The sequence below is a fragment of the Pagrus major genome, chromosome 5 (assembly GCF_040436345.1).
Source record: "Pagrus major chromosome 5, Pma_NU_1.0".
In the NCBI taxonomy this organism is placed as follows: Eukaryota; Metazoa; Chordata; class Actinopteri; order Spariformes; family Sparidae; genus Pagrus; species Pagrus major.
The window spans coordinates 19433458-19455719 of NC_133219.1; the positions used below are offsets into that span (position 1 = coordinate 19433458).

The 22262-nt window shown below is 41.3% G+C and overlaps 1 protein-coding gene across 2 annotated transcripts in view; it reads left to right on the forward strand.

Moving 5' to 3' along the window:
* Window positions 1-22262, forward strand: part of camk2b1 (calcium/calmodulin-dependent protein kinase (CaM kinase) II beta 1) — a 73222-nt gene that overhangs the window by 25380 nt on the left and 25580 nt on the right. For both annotated transcript variants that reach the window (XM_073465557.1, XM_073465556.1), the window contains exons 7-13: window positions 8136-8238; window positions 8995-9078; window positions 9245-9339; window positions 10115-10237; window positions 10448-10531; window positions 12401-12443; window positions 21963-22000. In XM_073465557.1, the coding sequence (XP_073321658.1) occupies window positions 8136-8238; window positions 8995-9078; window positions 9245-9339; window positions 10115-10237; window positions 10448-10531; window positions 12401-12443; window positions 21963-22000 (570 nt within the window). The remainder of the gene's footprint in view (window positions 1-8135; window positions 8239-8994; window positions 9079-9244; window positions 9340-10114; window positions 10238-10447; window positions 10532-12400; window positions 12444-21962; window positions 22001-22262) is intronic.

Sequence of the window (22262 nt, forward strand, 5' to 3'; positions counted from 1 at the left end):
AAAGAAGTGAACAGCATATCAGCATAAGTCCTTTATTTATTCACATTGTTGATACTACTAGTCAACGTAAAATACAAATAAATAAAATATTTGAATTAATTATTGTAAGAAAAACCTGACCCCCCACGTCCCCACCCCAATGACGATAATAATGTGTACTACGATATTTGGGCGGGACAATAATATGATTTAAAATGTTGGATATCGCCCAAGCCAAACAACAACAACAACGTCAGAGCGAGCAACCTACACGCTGAAAATGGCAAGTTACCCTAACCTGGTCGCTAATGGTACAAACTTTACAAGCTGTCAGCTCTTGGCTTCTTGTTTGTGATGATTTAGCCATTTTAATGCCGGGGCTGTCCTCCCCAAAGACAGAAAAAACTGGTAATACAGCGATTAATCAGCTCACTGAAAAGACGTCTTTAAAATGTACAGTTCATTATTTAATTGTGATCTGCTCCATCACTTTTATACAGAACCAGAGTGAAAACAAGCAGATTATGAGAAGTCACATGGTGCATTTGTGGCAGTGATCTCTAGACCAAATTATTCAGTTGAAGGTGGAGTAACTTGCTAGTTTGCAACTGAACCATAAACAAAATAGCAAAAAATGAAAACTGCAGTTGAGGTTCAGATTGCAAGTGTTAAAATGATGACACTTGACCTTGTTTTGCCTATTTGCTGTTCAGTACCAAAGACATGCTTTCAGTGTAGTTAAAACAAAGGGCGAGCAATAAAGAGTACAGAATGAATCTTAAAATACAACACATACTGGGTGTGATATCCGCAGTGTGACCACCACTAACTGCTAACTAACACACAGGAACATTAGGGAGTACAGACACAAACATACAAACATGCAGAGGATTCTCAGCCTGCGGGTTACAGAGCTCAACAGCTGACTGAAGTGGGGGAGGATGGACATGGACACACACACACACACACACTGAACTGCATGCATGCCTACACACTGACAAACATTTCATAGGTGGACATAGTTTGAGCCTCGACCGCACATTTACAGACACATGTGGTCACATGCTCGTGTTGGCTTTTAGTCAGGGATCGCTCACACACACACACACACACACACACACACACACACACACACACACACACACACACACACACACACACACACACACACACACACACACACACACACACACACACACAGCTCTCAGCATTTGGGCTGTAAATGTGACCTGCCTAGTATTTATTCATTGGGAGACCTTTAGAAACAAGACACAGGATTCTAATTTATAGCCCTGAACTTTACAGTCATGCCAGTCCATCTCTCTCTCTCTCTCTCTCTCTCTCTCTCTCTCTCTCTGTCTCGTGTCTCATGTTATAATATTTCGCAGACTGGCCAGACTCCTGCTTTATTACAGCCTGTTACTGTAAGTCAGATTTAGGGCTCCTTTATGTTTGTTAGATTAAAACTGTCGTCAAATGTCGGCTGTCAAATTCAGTAATGGAATGAATCCAAGAACAATTTTGAGGTACTTTACTTGAGTATTTCCTTTTTCTGCCACTTTATACTTCCTCTCCACCACATGTATTTGATAAATTGCTAGTTACTTTGCAGATTCATATTATTTTATTGATTATCTGCTATTCATGTGATGTGTTACCAATCAGATAGTGTTGTAGGCGGGGCATTGTGTCAGAGGATATTGCATCAGAGCCAAAGTAGCACATTTTAAAATGTGTTTATTTTATCGGCAATCTGACGGAAAAATCACTAAAGCTGATAATTGGAAAAATGGTGAATATCGTCCCCGATAATTTGCCAAGTCAATAATTGGTATATCCCTTATCTGTAGGATTGTGTTTTGCGATAAAACTACACATAGAGTGGCCTTTTATTGTGACTAGCCGAAGGCACACCTGTGCAATGATGATTCTGTTTAAGCAGCTTCTTGGTGTGCCACACCTGTCAGATGGATGGATTATCTTGAAAAAAGAAGCACTCCCTAAAACACAGATTATGACATATTTGTACTCAGTATTAGAGAGAAATTAGCCTTTTGTGTACCCAGAAAAAGGTCTTAGATATTTTAGTTCCACTCGTGAATAAACGGAGCAAAAACAGTTATATTTTTGTTGAGTGGAAAAGAAAACTCACTGTTGTATCTAAGCTTCAAGTTTTGATCTTAAGTGTCCTGACTCTGTTGTAACTTTCTTAGTTTACCAACTTTTTCAGTCATTACGGCTCATCTAATTTCTGCTTTCTGCGTTTATAATACTATAAGGAAGTAAGGATTTCACTGCTTTGGAAAGTTATCACCGTTTCAGTCAATTTCTCTTTCAGTGTGATGATCAGCAGGTAAACAATAAAAAAACATCCACGCTACAAAGTGACCTACCTCCTAGCATTAATTTGATTGGCAAACACAGCAACTTGCAAAATGCTGCTGCACTGCGTTGTGGCAAATGTTGACAGTGAGCCCTCCAGTTTGGCACCTGGTCTCATTAAAATGAATGACAGGGTTGTATTTTTTTCACATAATGGCTTTTCTGTTTTCTGTCTTTTCTTGTGGCCTTATTCAAAATTGCGTTGCGTTGTAGTCTGTCAGGCTTCCATTGGGCAAAAAAGCTGCCTCTTCCAAACTGGATTTTATCGTGCATCATTGAACAGTGTTGCAAATTGTCAGAGAAGAAGTCAAAGAAGCCCTTTGTCATGTGGTGTGCATTTGGGATTTATATTTAGAAATACAAAATTGTGTAATACAACCACATAGTTGGATCCAGAAATGCAAGTTTCATAACCAACAGCTGTTTTTTTTGATGCACTGAAAAAAAAAACTTAATTCATGCACAATCCTCACTGAACTTTGATGAACTTCGACTTTGTCAGTGCACAGGAAGCACATATGCACGGTCAACCTTTGTCTTCACACTCATGGCCACATCCCCAACAGCACAGGCGTTTGTGCATGTGTATGTGAGAGAGAGCGACTGAGTGTGTGCAGCTCCGCTTCAGTCCACACCTCCCACAGCTGGACCCAGGCAATGTACATGGCCCTACGCACACATGTACTTGTTGTCTGTCTCATCACACACAAACACACATATATATATCTCTCCCTTGTTCCCCTGCTCAGATGTATCATCTAGTCTCTGCATAGACTCAAACCTCAATCATTCCTCAGCGTCCCTCGCACAGTTTTTGACTTTTGGGTTTTTATTTTTAGTATCCGGCAGCTAACTGACATCAGAATGACAGCTCTTGTCAGCAGGGGCCAGCGAGGCCGGCAATAGACATGGCATTGATCCCAGACACATCATTTAAATGTTATTAATTGCACAATGACTCACTCCTTCCCTTACCTCCTTCATCAACGCCTTCTGTGCCCCCCATGGCCAGACACATTCTCACACCCTCTATCATCACCCAGGGCCTGCTGGCTAAAACATGGAGGGGCGGGGGGGGGGGGGCGGGGTATCTAGAATCCACCTGCAGCCAACTGAACTCTAACATGTGTTTCCGAGATGAGTATGTCTATGGATATACTCATCTATGGAGAATAGAGTACCTAAAACATAGATCATATAGTAAATCCATGGGTTAGTTGCAGAATAGATCAACTCAAAGGAATCTTCTGTTGCAGAGCACACACAACTATGCCCCTGCAGGCCAGCTGAGTAAAAGCCATAGAGACAGCCATCCCCCTAGACACCTCACCAATGAAAGCCTTTTTAAGGCCTAGGCTTTTTTGAGGGAAGCTCAACACGGAAGAACAAGCGAGCATACAGGATATTATTGTAGGCCTTACATTTGAACCACAGTGGTTAGCTAACCTAGCCCATGTGGCTAACTAGTTGGATGCTATTTAAGTGAACCCTAATTGGCTTCATCTATCGCAAATGTGTGCTTACTTGTGGGTCAGCCGAAGCCAATAAAAGCTGAGAGTGTGACGCCCGGCAACAGAAGAGCCCTTTCAAACCCCTGTTGTACACCTTCATCCCCTCCCACTCTATCATACCTTCCCCCACACCTTCCCTCCCCATACCCCTGGCCTTTGCACGGGATTGTAGCACTGCTCAGACTAACATGCGCCCCCCCTTGGTGTTTGCATGCAGTCATTGCATCCAGCAGATCCTGGAGGCGGTGCTTCACTGCCATCAAATGGGTGTGGTGCACCGGGACCTGAAGGTGAGTGATGGGGATCACCCTGCTGTCCCTTGAGAGTGTGATGATATATTTGTATAAGGTGTTTTGTGGTTGTGTTATTTGTGTAGTCTGTCTAAGTTTGATAAGTAAATGAAAAACTGTAATGTTTGTGGACATAATGTCACTTGCAAAGCCTCAGAACTCAAAGAGGGTTTTAAATCATCTTATTCCCCCTGAATTCTGTATAATATAAATACAATTGCTGTCTTTGTAACCCTATATAACACAATTCAGTCCCAGACAATTGTTATTTGTAAAGTAAGACAGCTGTTTAGAGTCAGGCCAAGCTCCTTTCCTCAATCAGAGCTAGAACAGGCCCTACAGCTTTGTGGCGATCACCATGAGATTGTCAAATAGCACCTCCAACCTTTCTCTGGCTCTGCCCTGCCATACGCAGCCTCCAGCTCTGTAGAGTCACCTTCTTTTCCTGTTGTGTTAACACCACTTCTCCCTGTCTGTTGAGATTTCAAGCATGCAACGCTGGTCATGCACTGACCAATGCCACTGCTCTGTAACCTTTTTGGAACAGCATCTTGTCACTGCACAGCCAGCCATCTAAGATGGCCCAGGAGGATACTTAATCCGACCTCTGGTCACAGAAAGATGTTAACTATTGATTTTGAGACACCCTATGGCTTTCAATTGCCTTTATAGATCAATGCTTCAACTGTGAAAGCTCATTTTCTGTAAACTGCTATTGACTTGTGATGTCGTGACATTTGTTTATATCGGCTGACTGGCAGGTAGCACAGTCTTGTAAAGTTTTGGAAACTGAAAGCCAGTTGCTAATTTTGAACTGGTTACAAGTATATAAGATTTTTTTTGTAAATGTATAGATATTTCATATGGTTCGTATTAACTTGTGCTCTCAAGGATTTTTGCTGAGCGTGAAAAGAGATTTTTAGTGAGATTGTACAGCAAGCAGTAGCCTTGTTTAATGTGATCGCTGACTGTGAACTGACTAACAACTAAGCAGAAGTTTTGCTGAGGTTTGTGTTTAAATCAGACTTAATGCTGTGCTTGTGACACAAACAAAGCAGTACCCCAAATATGGTGAGCTGTGTGAATCAGTGTCCAAACAGATAGAAATCAAACTATTTCTAGTCCTCTTGCTGTCATGTCTTGTACCTACCTGTGTATTTGTGTGTGCATGCTTTTATGTCGCAACTTGCTGTGCCTTATGCACTTTGTGAGTAGACCTCCTCTATGCAAATGTCAGTCCCTGCATTCCGGCGAAGGCGTGTTGTGTTCATCAGAACTGTTGTGGCTATTTCTTTATTTAGCCAACACGCCTATCTGATTTCACACCCAAGCATTGGAGAGCATTTCATGCAATAGGTCATACTGTGGTGACTGAGCACAGCCTGGGTGACAAGATCCCTCAAATTAGGAATTGGGTTATGGCAAATGAGATGACAACACAACAAACCAGCTCATTATGATACAATTGTTTTGTTGAAAAACTGATCTATGTTCGATGCACCATCCAAGTAGGTTACTTAGAGTTGAAAGAACAGGTAAAGTAAACTTACTTGAATGATGAACTGAATAACACAAAATAATGACCCCTGTCTGTTGCGATCGAACAACTGGCTCATCATCATCAATCCATATTGAGTCTACTGATTGTCTAAAATGTAATAATGTCAGTTTGTATTTTTGTAATTACAAATAATTTTTATTTTGATAAAATACATTTTCTCACACCGGTAATTTGTATCTTATTTTAATTTATTTGATAAGCAAGTACTGATAAATACATTTTTAATCAGTTATATTCTTAACTGCGATTACTTAATTATAATTAATCATTAACATCCCTAAATGAGACATAGCCCTGACTTTAATCTAGACACACAAACTGAGTAATTTCTTTCAAGATAATGTACTTTAAAACGAGTTAGGGCCGATGGATGTCTATATCTCTGCCAGTTTCTCTGAAGGAGCTCATCAGGAATGCCACAGCAGCACCAGGTCATCTATAGACAGAGAAATAAAAGGGAAGAGAGAAAGATGGGTATCATTCCATTTGAAACACCCACTCATGAACTGCTCTCGAATACAGCTTTCTCTATCCTCATAATACCCTCCCTCTCTCTTTCTTTCAACCAAATCAGTTGCTAGTCACCAGTGTGCTTAGCTGTGTGTGTGTGTGTGTGTGTGTGTGTGTGTGCTTAAGAGATGGAGAGGGAAGAAGCACTTATGTCAAAAAGTGATGGCGATTGCTGCTGTTATGTCTGAACACGTGGCCGGGATGTATTGCATTGCGTTTATGCACCTTTTTGAACGAAGCGCATGCTTCACCAGAATTATCCACCCACATCCTTTTTCACGGATTATCTTACTGCTGCAGTGTTGGCAAGTTATAACTCCCTCGTTCACAAAAGAGTAAAGCCTTACCAAGTGGTAGAGCTGTGAGAATGTGATGACACGAGGTAGGCACAGCGCCTTAGGATTACTGGTTTGCTCACTCAGTGTCTCTCTCTCTCTCTTGCTCATGTCCTTCCCTTTTTACTTATGGGCTCAACGGCTCTAAAAGCTCACTTTTAAGTATCTGCACTTTAAACACACAGTATTCCCGTTCCTCTAAACAAATTAGCTAAGGGGAGAGAGCAGAGAGAGGAAGGCAGAGAGCACAAAGACATACACTGCTGCAATGCAGGGGAGGCAGTGACAGAAATGCAGCCTAAATATAATGTCCTCATTCTCTCCATGCTGTATGTTTGCGCTTATGTTGTCCTTTACAGTGGTGCATTTCAGGAACTGCACAAGCTAATTGGCAGAGAAGGAAGACTTGCAAGGGTTACATCAAAGAGGCTTGCTTTAGTCCCTGAACAGCAGGAGGGAACATCTTATGAGTGACAATACACAGTGGACCTCTGTTCAATTAGTAAAAGCCCAAATCAGTGTAAGTGCAAGACTGTTTAAGATCCACATCTGTCAAACGTTTGGTGTGCAGATGTTACTATTGACATAGTTCTAATCAGTTTAGTCCAAACTAGGCTGTAGCCCTTTGAAACTGCACTTCACCAAACACAGGACTGCAGATGAAAACCAAGGTTGGGAGTTTCACTTGGAGGCAGAGCTGCTCTGAATCATTTTTTTTCTGCTGGGGTTAAACCTTACATGGGCAGAGCCAAAGAACATTTATTTGTTTCTGTGTAATAGTAGACTGGCGTTCAGTTTCTGGGTTTTAGCTGTAAAGCTTGTTTTGTCAAGCGTAGTCTAGCACTTTGTCTAATGCAGTCTAACTTGTTAGCCTTGCTGACCTTTCAAACTCTGACAGTCATACTAACTCAAAGTTGGTGATTTTCCAACATCATGAATACCATGGACATCAATGAATAAAAGAGCCAGTGTTTTATATCAATATTTCTCACCACAGTGCTTTATTTGTCATTCAAGATTGCCCGTTTCTTTTACAGAGGCCATGATTAAGTGAGATTGAGAGAGATGAAGAGAGACAAAGTGAGAAGGAACAGGGGCCAGTGGGGATAGCATCCCATTATTAGAACCCTCTTCTGACAGAGAATAATGAGGCTGCCTACATTATCTGGGCCACAGAGATAGAGCCTATAGACCACAGCGCTCCACATGAGGCTAGAGCAAAAAAGCACTGCAGACTGCAGAGTTACTTGGACACACAAGACTGTACAATGAAAGTTAGTCTATCATTTCTCTGCTGAAATGTGAAAATTTTTTATCGTACAGCCTTATGTTTCCATGCAAGTTATTCAAATGACATCTATGTCTGTGTGTGTCTATGTATTTGCGTGTCTGTGCAGAATATAGTGTCGGTAAGAATGTACTGTATGAATGTCATTACAAACTTTGTGCATGGATAGCTCTCTACCCCCAGCTCTTCCCCCACTAGGACAGTGTGTATGTTTTGTACCCCCGCACTTCATTTTAAATGTCTTTGGTAACTTTATTTCTCTCCTCTTCCTCACTTTAGCCAGAGAACCTGCTCCTAGCAAGCAAATGTAAGAATGCTGCAGTGAAGCTGGCCGACTTCGGCCTAGCCATAGAAGTGCAGGGGGATCAGCAGGCCTGGTTTGGTAGGTACAGCGGATACCAGAATTTATCACATTTATATTTTATGTGTAATTATTTAAAGCTACAGATTAAAAATAATATTGCAATACATGGTACATACATACATTGTAAACATAATGACAATATAATAATACAATATCAATAACATAAATGTTAACAAAAGTTGCTTGTGCCGACTGCCTCATATTGTACACTTGTTGCCCACATCTTTGTCATTGAAAGAAAGATCCTTAAGATTTTATGTAGTATTTTGCAGTTGGTATATGATGGACCAATATAGATTTTGTACCAAGAATGGTCCTAAATTATGCTCCCTGTCCCCTTCCCCCTAGTTGAATCATCACTGTTGATGTTATTTTTTGTATGGGAGATGTTAAACTCATGTTCATGTGTGTCCAGAGTGTCTGTTTTTTGTTCCTACATGGAGATTAACAGTGAGTGGGGTGAACCTGTCAGTCTTAGATTAGCCCTGTTCAGGCACATTTCAACATCTCACCTGGATCTCTACTACAAACATCTGTACCCATCAGCTGTGGTGTATGTCACTTCTCTGTACAGCAGATTTGCGAGTCATTGAAAATCAGCCTCAAATCTGTCTTTAAGATCCGAGTCCACTTCCACATGGTTTTAGCTCACTGAGCATAATCTTGCTTTCTATACAAGCTGATCTAACGAGAGCAGATACACAATCTGTTGCCTTTAATCAAAGGCAACGTCAATCAATCGTGTGTGTATGTGTGTTTGTGTTTTTACTGCAGGTTTTGCTGGCACACCGGGGTACCTGTCCCCTGAGGTATTGAGGAAGGAGGCATATGGCAAACCTGTGGACATCTGGGCCTGCGGTGAGTTGTACAGAGACACACACTCATTCACACACTTTACACACAGATGATTGTACACAAAACAAAAACAGAAACACTGAAGCACATTTTCTAACAAATAGTACATTTTATGTGTGTTTATGTGTATGTGTGTGTGTGTGTGTCTTTGTTTCTGTGTGTGTCTCAGGGGTGATCCTCTACATCCTGTTGGTGGGTTACCCTCCTTTCTGGGATGAGGACCAGCACAAGCTGTACCAGCAGATCAAGGCTGGGGCTTATGATGTGAGTCTCCTCTCCTCTCATCTCCTCTCCTCTCAGTTGTCCCCTCCCCCCCACTGTCCCCGTTCCTTTTAGGCAGCAGTTACGTAACTCACTCACCTCATTCATATTTCAGGGGGTGCAAGAGAGGGAGCCTCACCTTAGATCACATTTAAGTCTATGCCAAATACAGAGAGAGAGAGAGGCTGACTGACTCTCTGGCACTGATTCTGGGCTCACAGGACACAGACCTCGACACTTTTACCTAAACACAACAGGACCCGATGGGTTTGGAATTTCTTTACAAATTACAGGGGGCTGTTCTTGGACAGGCCATCTGATAATATGTAAGACACACAAACTCCTGTTTATATCTGGCCTGAGATAAGAAATGCAAATAAATTAGCTTACTCTTCATCCATAATGTTAAATTCAGTATGCAAGATATAAAAACTCCTCATCGTTACCATAAATTACCATCAGGGAGTTGGTTTAAGCAGTCCAGCATCGTCATCAGATTTGTCAGTCAGGAATTCACATGTAATGCCAAACTCGAGGCATCAAAACGGTAGTCCACAAACCAACGTGTGACGCCACGACACATTACAAATAGAACAAATTCTCACAGTCAAGAACCTGAAACAGGTTAATGTTCGACCTGACTACTTAAAATATTACTGAAACGATTAATTGATTATCAAAATAATTGCAGTTAGTTTTCTGTCGATCGGTTAATCAGCTATCATTTCAGCTCTGCATTGAATGTAAGGACATGTCGTACTGTTCTTTGTCCTTTTAGTTCCCTTCTCCAGAGTGGGACACAGTCACCCCAGAGGCCAAAAACCTGATCAACCAGATGCTGACCATCAACCCAGCCAAGAGGATCACTGCTCAGGAGGCCCTCAAGCACCCGTGGGTCTGCGTAAGTGTCTCAGACAGCGGTTATTTTTCATACAATTCTTTACACTGCTGCCCACCTAGACAAAAACAAGGACAAACAACCAGTTGAATCGCAGCAAAGACATTGATTAACTTATTTCTTCTCGTCTTTTTCTTCCTCCTCTTTCTAAATCTTCCTCTATTTGTTGTTGTCTCTTCCTCGTGCTCCTTCTTGTCTTCTTCCTTCTCCCAGCAACGGTCCACAGTGGCGTCTATGATGCACAGACAGGAGACAGTGGAGTGCCTGAAGAAATTCAATGCCAGGAGGAAACTCAAGGTCTGTTTGCATGCTCAGTCTCTCCCACATCCTCCTCCTCTGCTCTAATGAGCTGTTGCACATTTCATGGTTACCAAAGTATTGCCAAGCGTAATATTTGCAGTCCTTCCTGTTTTTCTGGAAAGTTTCTGATCTCTAAATTCAAGATGAACTGAAGAGTAAAACATGAAAAGAGTTTGATGGTGATGACATACATATTAGTGCTTCCTCTGCTGACTCGGCGCTGAGGTTATATGAAAAGACAGCTCAGATCCAGAGTTATCGCACATGCATAGTTTCCCTTGTACACTGATTTATTGCTGACTGATATTGTGTGGACGCGACAGCTTAGCTGTTGGAGCATGTCACTGTCACCCTGCTGCTTTTGGCCAGTCTTGGCATGGCTCAAATTCCAGCACATGGGAATCTGGAAGCAGAAACGCAGGTGGCTGCATGCAAAACGTTGGACCATTCAACCTAACGTGCCACCAGCACCAGTTGTCTCTGGCTTTTCACATTTAGTGAGAAATGGGCACTGCCAAGGTTAGACATGCAGCTAACAACACAAACAAGAAAAGAGAAAAATCATAACTAATTCAATTTATTGAGATCTAAAGTTATCTGTCATCTCCAACATTGTTTATAAGGCTGGGCGATATGGCCTTAAAATATTACGGAGGTATTTTTCAATGATAGATGAATTACTAAACGCATTTTGAGGTAGGAGATGTTATATAAAATCATTCACTGTACTAGACAGAAGAGGGTGAAAGAGAGTGTGTCTAATCACAAACAAAACACTTAAGAATGTTACAGATTGACATATAACACTGTGAAGATATCATAGTGTGTTGTTGTTGTTGTCGTTGTTGTTGTCCCTTAAATGGGTCTTGAGGTTCTGACTGGAGTTGTTATAACAGTGTAGACAGACTGTGGGCAATCATCTCTCCCGCTAACAACTATAAGAAGATATGTTCCCAAAGACATCCACCAAAAAAACAACTCCCACATACTGTATATTGTTTTCTTCATTTTCATTGCAGCAGTAGTTTTCTGCAATTTAGCTGTTCAGAAACTGAGAACATTATCAACAACCTCTGCAGCTCTTAAATACCATGGTCTATTTGCAATTCAGTGCCATTTTTATAGCCCTATTAAAATGTATCAGCTCCAGTTGTAAATGATGTCCCCAGAGGAAAAGTGTCGAGATTAACTGCTTCACTTCTCCTCTGACTTTACAGTCATGCCAGTCCATCTCTCTCTCTCTCTATCTCTTTCTCTCTCTCTTCTGTGTAATTTCTGGTATGATTGTATTAGCGGTTACATCTTTAATGGTCAGCAGTGATGTGATGGCTCCTGAATGGTCTTAGATAGCACGTTAGTATCACTATTTGCATTCACATTTCACCTGCTGGGAGTTAGGATTTTTCCCAGGAAAGACCCATCTTTGTTTTGCTAGAACCCAAATGTAAGAGCTTAAATTGCCCGGATATTGTTTGAATCATTTCATGTACAACATTCAGTTAAGAAAGACAAAATGGATGTTTATTCCTCTAAACCAAAATATGGTTTACGTTGATGATATGATATTGGATTTTTGCAGATATGTGATATATCAATATTTTTTCTCAGTTTGGCTGATTACCGACACCAATATATGCACATACTTTTTCTCCCTAATTGCAAGAAACATCTGCAGGTAGTTCTCCATCAAGTGTCTCCTCTAGTGGAATCAATACATTATTATGCCTTCGTTTTATGAAAGCCTATAGGCATCTTGCAGACATACAATGCTTTTCCATATCTACACATTACCAATACACATGATATGCCAATATGATCATGCATCTATAGTTTAAATGATTAAAATCTTCTTTGTTTTCCTCTCAGGGGGCCATTCTTACTACCATGCTGGTTTCTCGAAACTTCTCTGGTAAGTGCTGCCTGGACATAGTTCACATACACCCCAACCCCCCCAATATAAGCAAGTGTGTAACGGTCAGTTTGGTCGAGGAACATGTCACCATTTTGAAGGACTTTATGACTCTTAAAAGTGACACTGTAGCAGTCACACTCTGGTGACTGCTACAAACCGTTTACAGCCACCTTTAAAACCTACAGGAGATGGGTACTGGAGGCTTGGAAGTTATTTTTTCTGGAGAGTATCACTTAAGCGGATTTGAGCACCATGGGAAAAGAAAGATACAGTATTGTCTTTTCCTTTTGTTGTTCAATTCTGCCAAAATAATGACATGTGCCTCTTAAACACTGGTAACAGTAAACACTGCGACAGACCTCATCGTCTCCCTCGATGAAGAGATATATATTTATGAAAAGTTTACAGAGCATGCCTCTAAAGCAAAATCACATTTCCATTTCATTTCATTGCAACTTCAGTGTTTCTCTTTTCCTTTATATAAGCATTTCTTTTTCCCAATAAAACTTAGACGCATGTGATGCAGAGCATTTTTCTACTGTAGAAAGTACTTAACAAAACAGCATGTGACTATTAGACAAACTGTTCATACATTTTTATATGGTTCTGTGTAAGGAAAGTTTTGATTTGTGTGTCAGATAGTAACTGTTGGCTTGCTTACTGCTCTCATTATCTGAGACAATATTTAAGCTTAGGAGAAAGTACCACACTGACAGTAATTATAACACACTTTTTGTACTTAAGCCTGCTCTAAATGTCATCACTGTGTAAAAGACTAATTGAATCTGAAGTAGAAGTGAAAATGTAAAGAAACTCTGAATTTGATCAGCAAGCTGTGGATGTGTTTCTGTTGGTGTGTTTGTCTTTTTTTATTCGTGTATATCTCTGTAACAGATAACACTTTCTGAAAGGTTTTAGGTTAAATAGCTCCTATAATCTAATTATTTTGCACATATGTACCTCCCATCTCTTGCGGCTGCCTCAGAGACACTTTCACACATGACTTAATTCAGTCAAGAATTGTTCCTTTTTTCCAGACTTTATTATATCGACAGTGAGAACCAAAAATGCAAGTATTCCTCAACTAAAAAGATTTATGGGTTTCACTTGATGAGGCATTTTCAGCACTGTTGTCATCAGTGAAATGAGAGCTCATTCTCGATGAATGACTCTTCTACAGTATTTAGGATTCAATAAGAAGTCAGCATTTGAGGGACTTTTAAGTGCAGCCCTTCTTGGATGAAGCAAATTTGTAAATGAGTAACTGACATTCAGCTTTTAAAGTGTTTTCAGTGGGTAATCACAGTAAGGGATTGTCGTGAGAATTCAAAGCAGCTTCCTCATAACTGTTGAACTTGAAACTGTCTGTGTTCATGTACAGTATATGTGTGTGCGTTTTGAACATAAAGATGTGAGTAATGTTTGTGTGTGTGCAAGCATGCTGCTTCAGGAAACATGACAGCAGCCACTCTGACACTGTGTGCTTTGCAAAGGGAAATGGTCTGAACATCCACTTAACAACCACTCATTTCTTTAACTCCCACAAACACACACACACACTGACCCAGGTGTGTGGTCTGACTGTGTCACTGCTCTTCAACACCTTTCTCTCGCTCGCTTTCCTCTTCTTAGGCAGCAGTACTCCATTATAAGTGTGAGGTCATCCGGTGAGCGAGTCAGAGAGAGGATGAGAAATAGCTAAAATGAAAGAGAGACCCTCAGTAAAAGATAGTCATGGCACATTACATCAACGCATAAGCCACCACCAGCGCTTCACTGTATTCTCGACATATATTATGAATCATGCATTATACAGATCAGTGTGTAAGTGTGCCTGTGCTGACACAGAGGCGGTTGTATTTCCCCTCCACATGTGGATGTTATGTCTTGTAGTATTCATACAATTAAAGATTGCAGAGATGAAGTTCAGGTTTAAACTGAAGTTTCTAACTGTATATTTGTATATCCCCACTGTATATATCTGGAGTGAAGCCACCAAAATGTTACTTCAATTACAATGTATTGAATTGCCAGTACACTGCATATTGTAAATGATTGAAAAAAAATGTATTATTATATTAAAGGTGCAGTTCACCCTGAATCAAAAACACGTATTTTCCTCTTACCTGTAGTGCTATTTATCCATGTAGATCAGGGCTCCCCAAAGTGGGGATCACGGGCCAAAGTTGGCCAGCCTTAGGGTTTAATTTGGCCTGACAGACCAGCTAGCAAAAACACACACACACACACAAAAAATAATTATGATACTTTATTTTTTGTGAGGTAAAAATGCTCTTCATGTAGGATCCCTAATTATTAATTATTTCATAATCTGAGCATGGCGGGCAGAGTGACCCTGCGCAGGAAGTCCGTCAATTAAGTGAATTTGGGATCTATGTAAGCATTAAGAGGCAAGTTGGGAAAAAAAAATAATAATAAGGACATCCAAAGATTATCCTGGCATGAAAAAAAGAATCACCTGTTCCTCAGTCATACAGACAAAAAAATATCTTTTGGCACTCTTAGCACTGCAAGCCAAGAGCCATCTATTTTTATTATATTGGAGAGAAGGCAGACATCTGTACGACCGATATCTCCAAAACAATCTAGATGGATAAATACAGGTAAGAGGAGAAATGTGTGAGTGAATTGTCCCTTTAAAATCGGTGAGTGCTGCAAATATAACATTTACTAACACCAACTAAATTCTGTGTCATTACCACCATCATCATCCTAACAATAATGCTATTTTCAGGGATACAAAGAGACAAAATGCAGGTATCAAAGACTCTCAGATGAAAGTTGAGTTTTGTGTCTCTTCCTAGTTTTTCTCTGCTCATCCTTCTGTCAGAGCAGCAGATTCATCTGTGACAGACTTTGTGTCACAGCCACATATTGTCAGTGGTCTGTGTTATGAATTAACCCCCCTCCCTCTTTAAACTAATGAGTCCGGTTTGTCTCTGCCTTTTTGTCTCTCACCTTTTCTTTCTTTTCCCCCCATCGTGCTCACATACCTCCTGCTATGTCTCTGACTCACCCCCTCCTCTCACATTCTGTCTCCACCCTTTCTCCATCTTTACTCCCTGTTCCTCATTCACCTCTTTCTCACCCTCCTTTGTAACTCTCTGTCTCCATGTGTGACTGGGTATTGGACTCTTAACAGTGGGCAGCAGGCAGACCACCGCTCCAGCCTCTGTAACTGCGGCCGCAGCAGCAGTGGCTGCAGCCGCCGGCACCACCGCAGGGCTGGTGGAACAAGGTAGCATGGTGGCTCACCCAGGGCACGCCACCCCACTCCTGTTCTCCCCCATCCCCCACTCTTTTTCTGTCTTTTACACTTTTATTCTTCTTCGTCTTCTATTTCACCCTCTTTCATTTTCTTTCCCACCTCCCTCCCTCCTCAGCATGGGAGCTCAGAGCATGATGGCTGACCACATCGCAAACTACAGCTCACATTTACTCATCATCTGCAGCATTAGCTATGTTTCCATTTAACTGTTAAGCAGGTTTTAAGCAATCACAGCAAATAAAATGCAACTAAGCATTTTTCCATCCATTGGTGTAATGCAAGTAAGGGGTTTTTAAATGCTAAAAACACCAATAAGAATTGTGGGAAAAGTATTTTTAGTGTCACAGATGTTGTTCATCTGTTGTTGGCCATATTTGATATTTTTACCCAAGCAAGGAATTTTTGTTTAATACAAGGAATGGTTGAAACACAAACACAATAGATGCGGTAAGAGTCACATTAGGTATGGTATTAAGTGTGCCTCTGTTGCTATGTTTTTGCTAAATCAAGAACTTCTCTGAAAGCAAATAAAAAATTCATTGTTGCAATAATGGAGATGTTTTAGTGAATATTTTAGTTCCCATTTGCCCATTCTGTGTTGATGCTTCATAATTTGTAAAGGACTTGGATGGAAGCCCAGCTACTGCTGTCATTTTCCACATCAGCACATCTGTCACTTCCTGTCTGAGATCTGATCTGGTGGCTGCAGTGTCCATCATCGCCACTGACCCATATTCATCGAGTCATCCTCATCTCTAGACGCAGCCACAGAGCATGGCCTCGACCGTACCAAAGTGCTGTCCTGTCTATCTGTTTCTCTTTCTTCCTTCTCACTGTTTTCCTCACACCTCACCTCCGTCATATCACCCCTCCATTTTACCCCATTCCCTTTCCTATATTCTGTCGGTTTCTACCTCTCTGGTCACTGTTGTCTCAAAAGTCACCCTATACTTTACCACAACTCCACCAGTATCACTCCCACTTTCCCACATCTCACTTACCTCCTCACTCCTCTTTCCCTCTCTCTTCTTTTCTCTGTCTGACAATGACATTGGAAAGTTTGCCCCTGTCAATTTAAGGATGGAACTGCCCAAGAGCTGTTGGTGAATGCTGCATGGGGCACTGGACTGGTGCATGCGCTGCAACACGGGGGATTTTGGTGCATGGTGAACACTGTGGAAGATGCAAGGCTGGGCTGGTTTTCATGAAGTCGAAAGTCAAAAACTTTTTAAATTTTAGAGTCAGCGCTATTATGTTCAAAGTCATTGAAAAAAGATGATTTTTTTAGTGAAAATGTTTCAACTGGAGCAAAAAAAGCCTCATCCTGGGCTGTCTGCTTCATAAATCAGGAATAAATGAGAAAGACTGGAGGGAAATGACAGAAAGAACCCGATGCTCTGATGAGTTTTAAGTTCAGTCAGAAGCTGAGCTGAACTCGTAAACACACACTCAGACACAATCCCAGAAACACAGCCAGTGCGTCCATTGCTAGCTAGTTCAAAGCTATCATCTGTCCAGTTGGTGCATCAGCTGTTTGGGGGGTATCAACACGAACTTAGCAGACAGTCCACTGGCCGTATTGGTGTGAATGACACACGTTGAAAGTGCGCCTAATTTTAAATGCACCTTTAGACACAAAAAGCACTGCCACAGTTGATGTTTCAAACGTGTTAAAGCTGCCTAAATAGGGGGCCCAGATAAAACTTGCAAGAACATTGCATGCTATGGCCCTATCAGCTGGTTAAGGCTAACCCTATTAGCAAACAATGTTCCTGTTTATGCATGCAGCTGACACAGAGCAACATGGGCATCCCCTTTGAGTCTTATTTCTGCCACCCTGATAGATTTAAATCTAAAATATAATTACCTTTAGCTCATGAGAAAAGTTGTGGTTTTACACTGTATGGTGGTAGTTTTATAAAATACTATTTATTTGCTTATTACCATAATTCTGATAAGTCCAACTTTAAGCTTCAAAACATTCCTTCAGAGACCAAGTGCAAGAGCAGCTGATCAGATGGAGATTTTAATACATGTGACCTAATGTATTTGTTCTGGGTACTCAGAAATGAACCGCAGGCATAAACGACAAAAAGCTTAACATGGCAGTCTAACACTGAGCTAAGGAGACAGAAGTAGTGGCAGTGTCCTTGTTTCTGTGGACCACTGGGACTCCACAGTCCTCTCCGTGTCCCTCAGCCTCCACTAGGCTCCAATCAAATATTTATAGTGGGCTGTCTCCCCCTATCAGCCTCACTCTGCCTCGCTGCCGTACTGGAGGCCTTGCTCTATCTTGTATATTCATGCACACAAATACAATCACGATGTACTAGAAGTCACCCTGTCCTCGTACAGGAGTAGAGCAAATATATCTTTTAATGTGTCCTGGCCTTCAAGATGCTATGTTTACTTTGAACGTTGAACTTTTGCACCTAAATGGGTTCCTCCAGTAGCTTAATGCATTTCCAGAAAGCATTTTTTATGTTTTTTTGGCTCGTGTTAATCTTCAAGTGAATCCATGCCCATCCTTGTTTCGCTCTTGCAGTGGTGCATCTTGCGTGTTTTAGCAGAATTTTAAGTAGTGGTGCTTTTGTTTTAATCTCTTCCTCCTCTCTCTTCTTGCTTCATGTGTAATTTGTGGCAAGGTAAGGAGCGCCCCTTGCTTTTCCACCTTCGGTTTGAATTAAGACACCTTTGATTTTTCAGGTTTCCGCAGAGGCATCCTCATCGTCACTGGAGTTTAAGTCAGCAGTTTGGGTTTTCTTTAAGAAGATCCAGTACACCACTTTGACTGAATCATGGTGGTTGAAAAGAGCAGAGTGAAATACCCTTATCGCTTGTTATCATTCCTCTTCTCCTTCCTCTTCCTCTCTGCTCTCCTTTCATGTCCTCTCCTCTGTTGCCAAGCCATCAGAGAATAGGAGAGAATGAACCTGACACTATTCTGACCCCATTTCTTCTCCTCAGTAATAACCAGCCTTTGGGAGGAGGAGGAACAGCATAACAATAAACCATGCACAATCACGCCACTCTCACATCCCTCCAGATTATGTAGTGCTTCTTTACTGCTGAATATGCAAACCTCACTTCAAACAGGCGATACTTTATCACTGAGAAAAGAAGTGTTTTTTGTGCCTCAACTAGTCTTTGCACCAGCGTCTGTTCCCCCAAAGAAATCACTGTCCAATGGAAATTCTCATGGAGTTGAGGCTCCGACTGAAAATTCAGTGTAGCTGGCTTGGAGGCTTGTTTGGAAAGGACAGTGAAAAAATTAGAGAGGAGCTATGTCTCATGTTCAGATAGAGAGCGAGAGAGAGAGAGAGAGAGAGAGAGAGAGAGAGAGAGGGGAATGGGGGAGAGAGAAACAAATAAAGAAAGAAAATCCCAGACCACCAGAAATAGTGTTTTATGTAACGTGACTGGCTGCTGATGTGATTGCATCTGATCAGACTTGAATTTGCACTCAGCACCCTTAAATAAGTCCCGGTAAGAGTCTTGGACTGGCAGGTGATAGGCACCAGCATTTCACAACTTAATAATGCAAGTGTATTCTTTGTCTATGGTTTCTATGTTGCTGACAGTGCTTTTGCTTTGGTGACACATTTCATGAAGATCACTTTTTTCACTTTCACAATTTTTAAAAATAAATAAATCAAAATTTCCAATTTAATCTAATTATTGGATCAAAACAGTTAATCAGGACCTGTCGGACCAGTGGACCGCTTTCCAAAACAATTTAGCAGATTACGTGAAACTTCCTCTGGAGCCACAAAATGTTATAAACTACTTTCCACATCTGTAGTAGCCGAGCATGTGAGTGGAATGGAGCGGCGAGAATTTCTGCTCCTCGCTCACAGAGCTGTTTGTTCCCCTCGCTCCAGGCCACTCCACTCAGGTTTCAGCCCGCTGCACTCAAATCGCTCATCGTTCGCTCCAAACAAATGAAAAAAATCTGCATTGTATTTACTGAGCAGCCAAAGCCACATTTTCCAAGCAGAAAATATGTATTTAAAGTTACACTTAGATGCATTCTGGGTCGAGCATGCTTCAGACTCCTGGTGTGAGCAGTACCGGAGTGAAATTGGAGAGTAATGGAGTTGGAGATAAGGCGACGCTCCAGCTTTTTAAAAAAGCTGCTTTACACTCTATCCAAAATTCTCCTGCTCCCCGCTCACTTACTCTCCACTCACATGCTCCACTCACATGTGTAGTTGTACTCCCCAGGACCTGTAAGCACACTTTAATGTGTAAAATCTGTCAAGTTAATAATAAGCTTTAGTTTTGGCACTCCAAGGGAAAAGTTTGGGCATTCCTGATTTACAATGGAAGAGACACAACCACAGAGCAATAAAAATCAAGTTTTAAAAGATCCCCTCTACATCCGATGTATTCAGGCATACAAAAACTACTCTAATGTGTGTCTGACATGGCATTAACAGAAAAAAGTCTAATTACCACATTAAAATCCTTAAAATGACACCTTTTTTCATAAGTTAAACTGCTGGACATGAGGTATTTCATCCTTCACTGTAAAGTCTATTCTCTGTGTATGTGCACTGGAGGCTTCACGTTTCCACGTCACATTTGTGTTTGCTGATTAGACCAGGATCGGCTTCCAAACTATGTGTGATGTCACAAATCATGACTGTAGGCCCGCCTCTTAAAATCTGATTTTCAGGGAGCTCAGAGAAAATTATACTTTATACTTTAATCAATGAATGTGAAAACATCCTTCTAGTGTCAAACTCTGCAGCTTAAACATTCCACTGCAGAAACAAAAAAGGAAAACATATTTTTAGCCAAACAAGTAATCACCCAAATGAGTAATGTGAAACTAATGACTTCCTGGGTGCCCAAGGTCTTTCCTAAATGTGTGTGTCCAGGGTTTAAGCCGTACAGTACCAACAAGTCTCCCTGTGCATTTTGAAGTAAAAAAGGAACACACTCATTTAATCTCATCAACATCTGGTGTCTTGTGAGTGTTAATCTTCTGTCTACATCCTCACAGACGCACCCGCAACCTCCACCCGTATGACATCCCAGAAAATCTGGCTCTTACTTTGGGGCCCCTCTGGGCAACTGTGAATTTATCTAATGCAATTGGACCACCTTGCTGGCCGTGCTGCAGCAGTGCAGTCGTGGTGAATGCCCTGCGGACTGTCTTTTGTTGTCTGTGCACAGTTTCCACTGTTGGGATTATGGGTATTAAGTTTATCAGAGGACTGTGTCTACAGTATCATTCTTCCTCTTCTACCCTCCTCCCTCATTACCCTTCATTAGAGAGCAGACTGAAGACTAATCCTCCTTAAGGCCCCCACAGAGTTCTTCAAGGCAGGGCTTATTGTTGGGTTTAGATGGCTGCCGTGCGAGAGAGCCATCTTTGTTTCGGCTCCCTCAAGGCCACAAGGGGGACTTGGCACAATAATCAATGTGAACCAGTGAATTAAAGTAGATTTTTATCTCACTGACAAAATGTCTTTTCATGGCTGAAAGACAAAGCATCGAGTAAAAGCAATTAGACTAGTCTCAGGACAGACAAGGAAAATGAATGTGATGATGGGTTTGGGCTTGAAAGGAAATACTGGAATCCACGCTCGACCTTCATTATCGAGCACTGTCGGACCTAGGTTGTACCTTGCTAGATCGATATGAGCCCTTACATCACTCAAATGCACCTATGTAGTTTTCAGACCGTGTGATTGCATAATGAGCATGCCACGCACAAGCTTCCGTATTGATTGCTGCCAGGGAGTTATTTTAAGAAGGTGTCTTGGCTGCACAGCTTCACTGGGAGGAAAAACATTAATGAAAGTAATTTTGCTGGAAGCTGCTTTTTTGAGGAATAAAGATCAAGGTAGGTTGTACTATATGAGCAATAGATTGATCAATTACTCATACAGTACTGGTGTATTCTGGAGGTGGCAGCGTTACCTTGCTGGGAGACTCACAGTGCTGCAATTGAAAAACAGTTAAGTTCAAGGCTTTATCAGCAAAGTGCTGAGGTGCCCTTGACTATTCAGGTTGTCTCAGCTGAGCCATTGGTTTGCAAGAGACAACAGAGGTCAATAAAGATTATTTCACCAAGTCAAATGAATGTCAAATCTTCAGTTTAGGTTAACGATGTAGCAGATATTGTGAATCGCCAAAAAAAAGTAATTGCTGCTTTACTTCTGTTTCTGCCCGTCTTCACCTCTGACTGGTTATTTTCCCTGTGTTTATCATTGCAGCAGCTAAGACCTTGCTCAACAAAAAGGCAGATGTCAAGGTAAGGGTCATCACATGTCTTGTTCCCACTTCTCTGCCTTCACTCCTCTAGTCTTCTCCTTTCTCATGGAACCTCTGCCTCTTCTTCTTCTTCTTCTTCTTCACTGTTTTTCTATAAATCTGGCCAATCTCACTTTTGTCTACTTTAACTCTTTTCTTTGAAGCTGAATGTGTTGGTTTCTTATTCATTTTGTGTCGTGTGTGTCCTAATCTCACTGGATGTGTTATTTCTTGTGATATGTGGAGATTGTGGTTATGTTTTC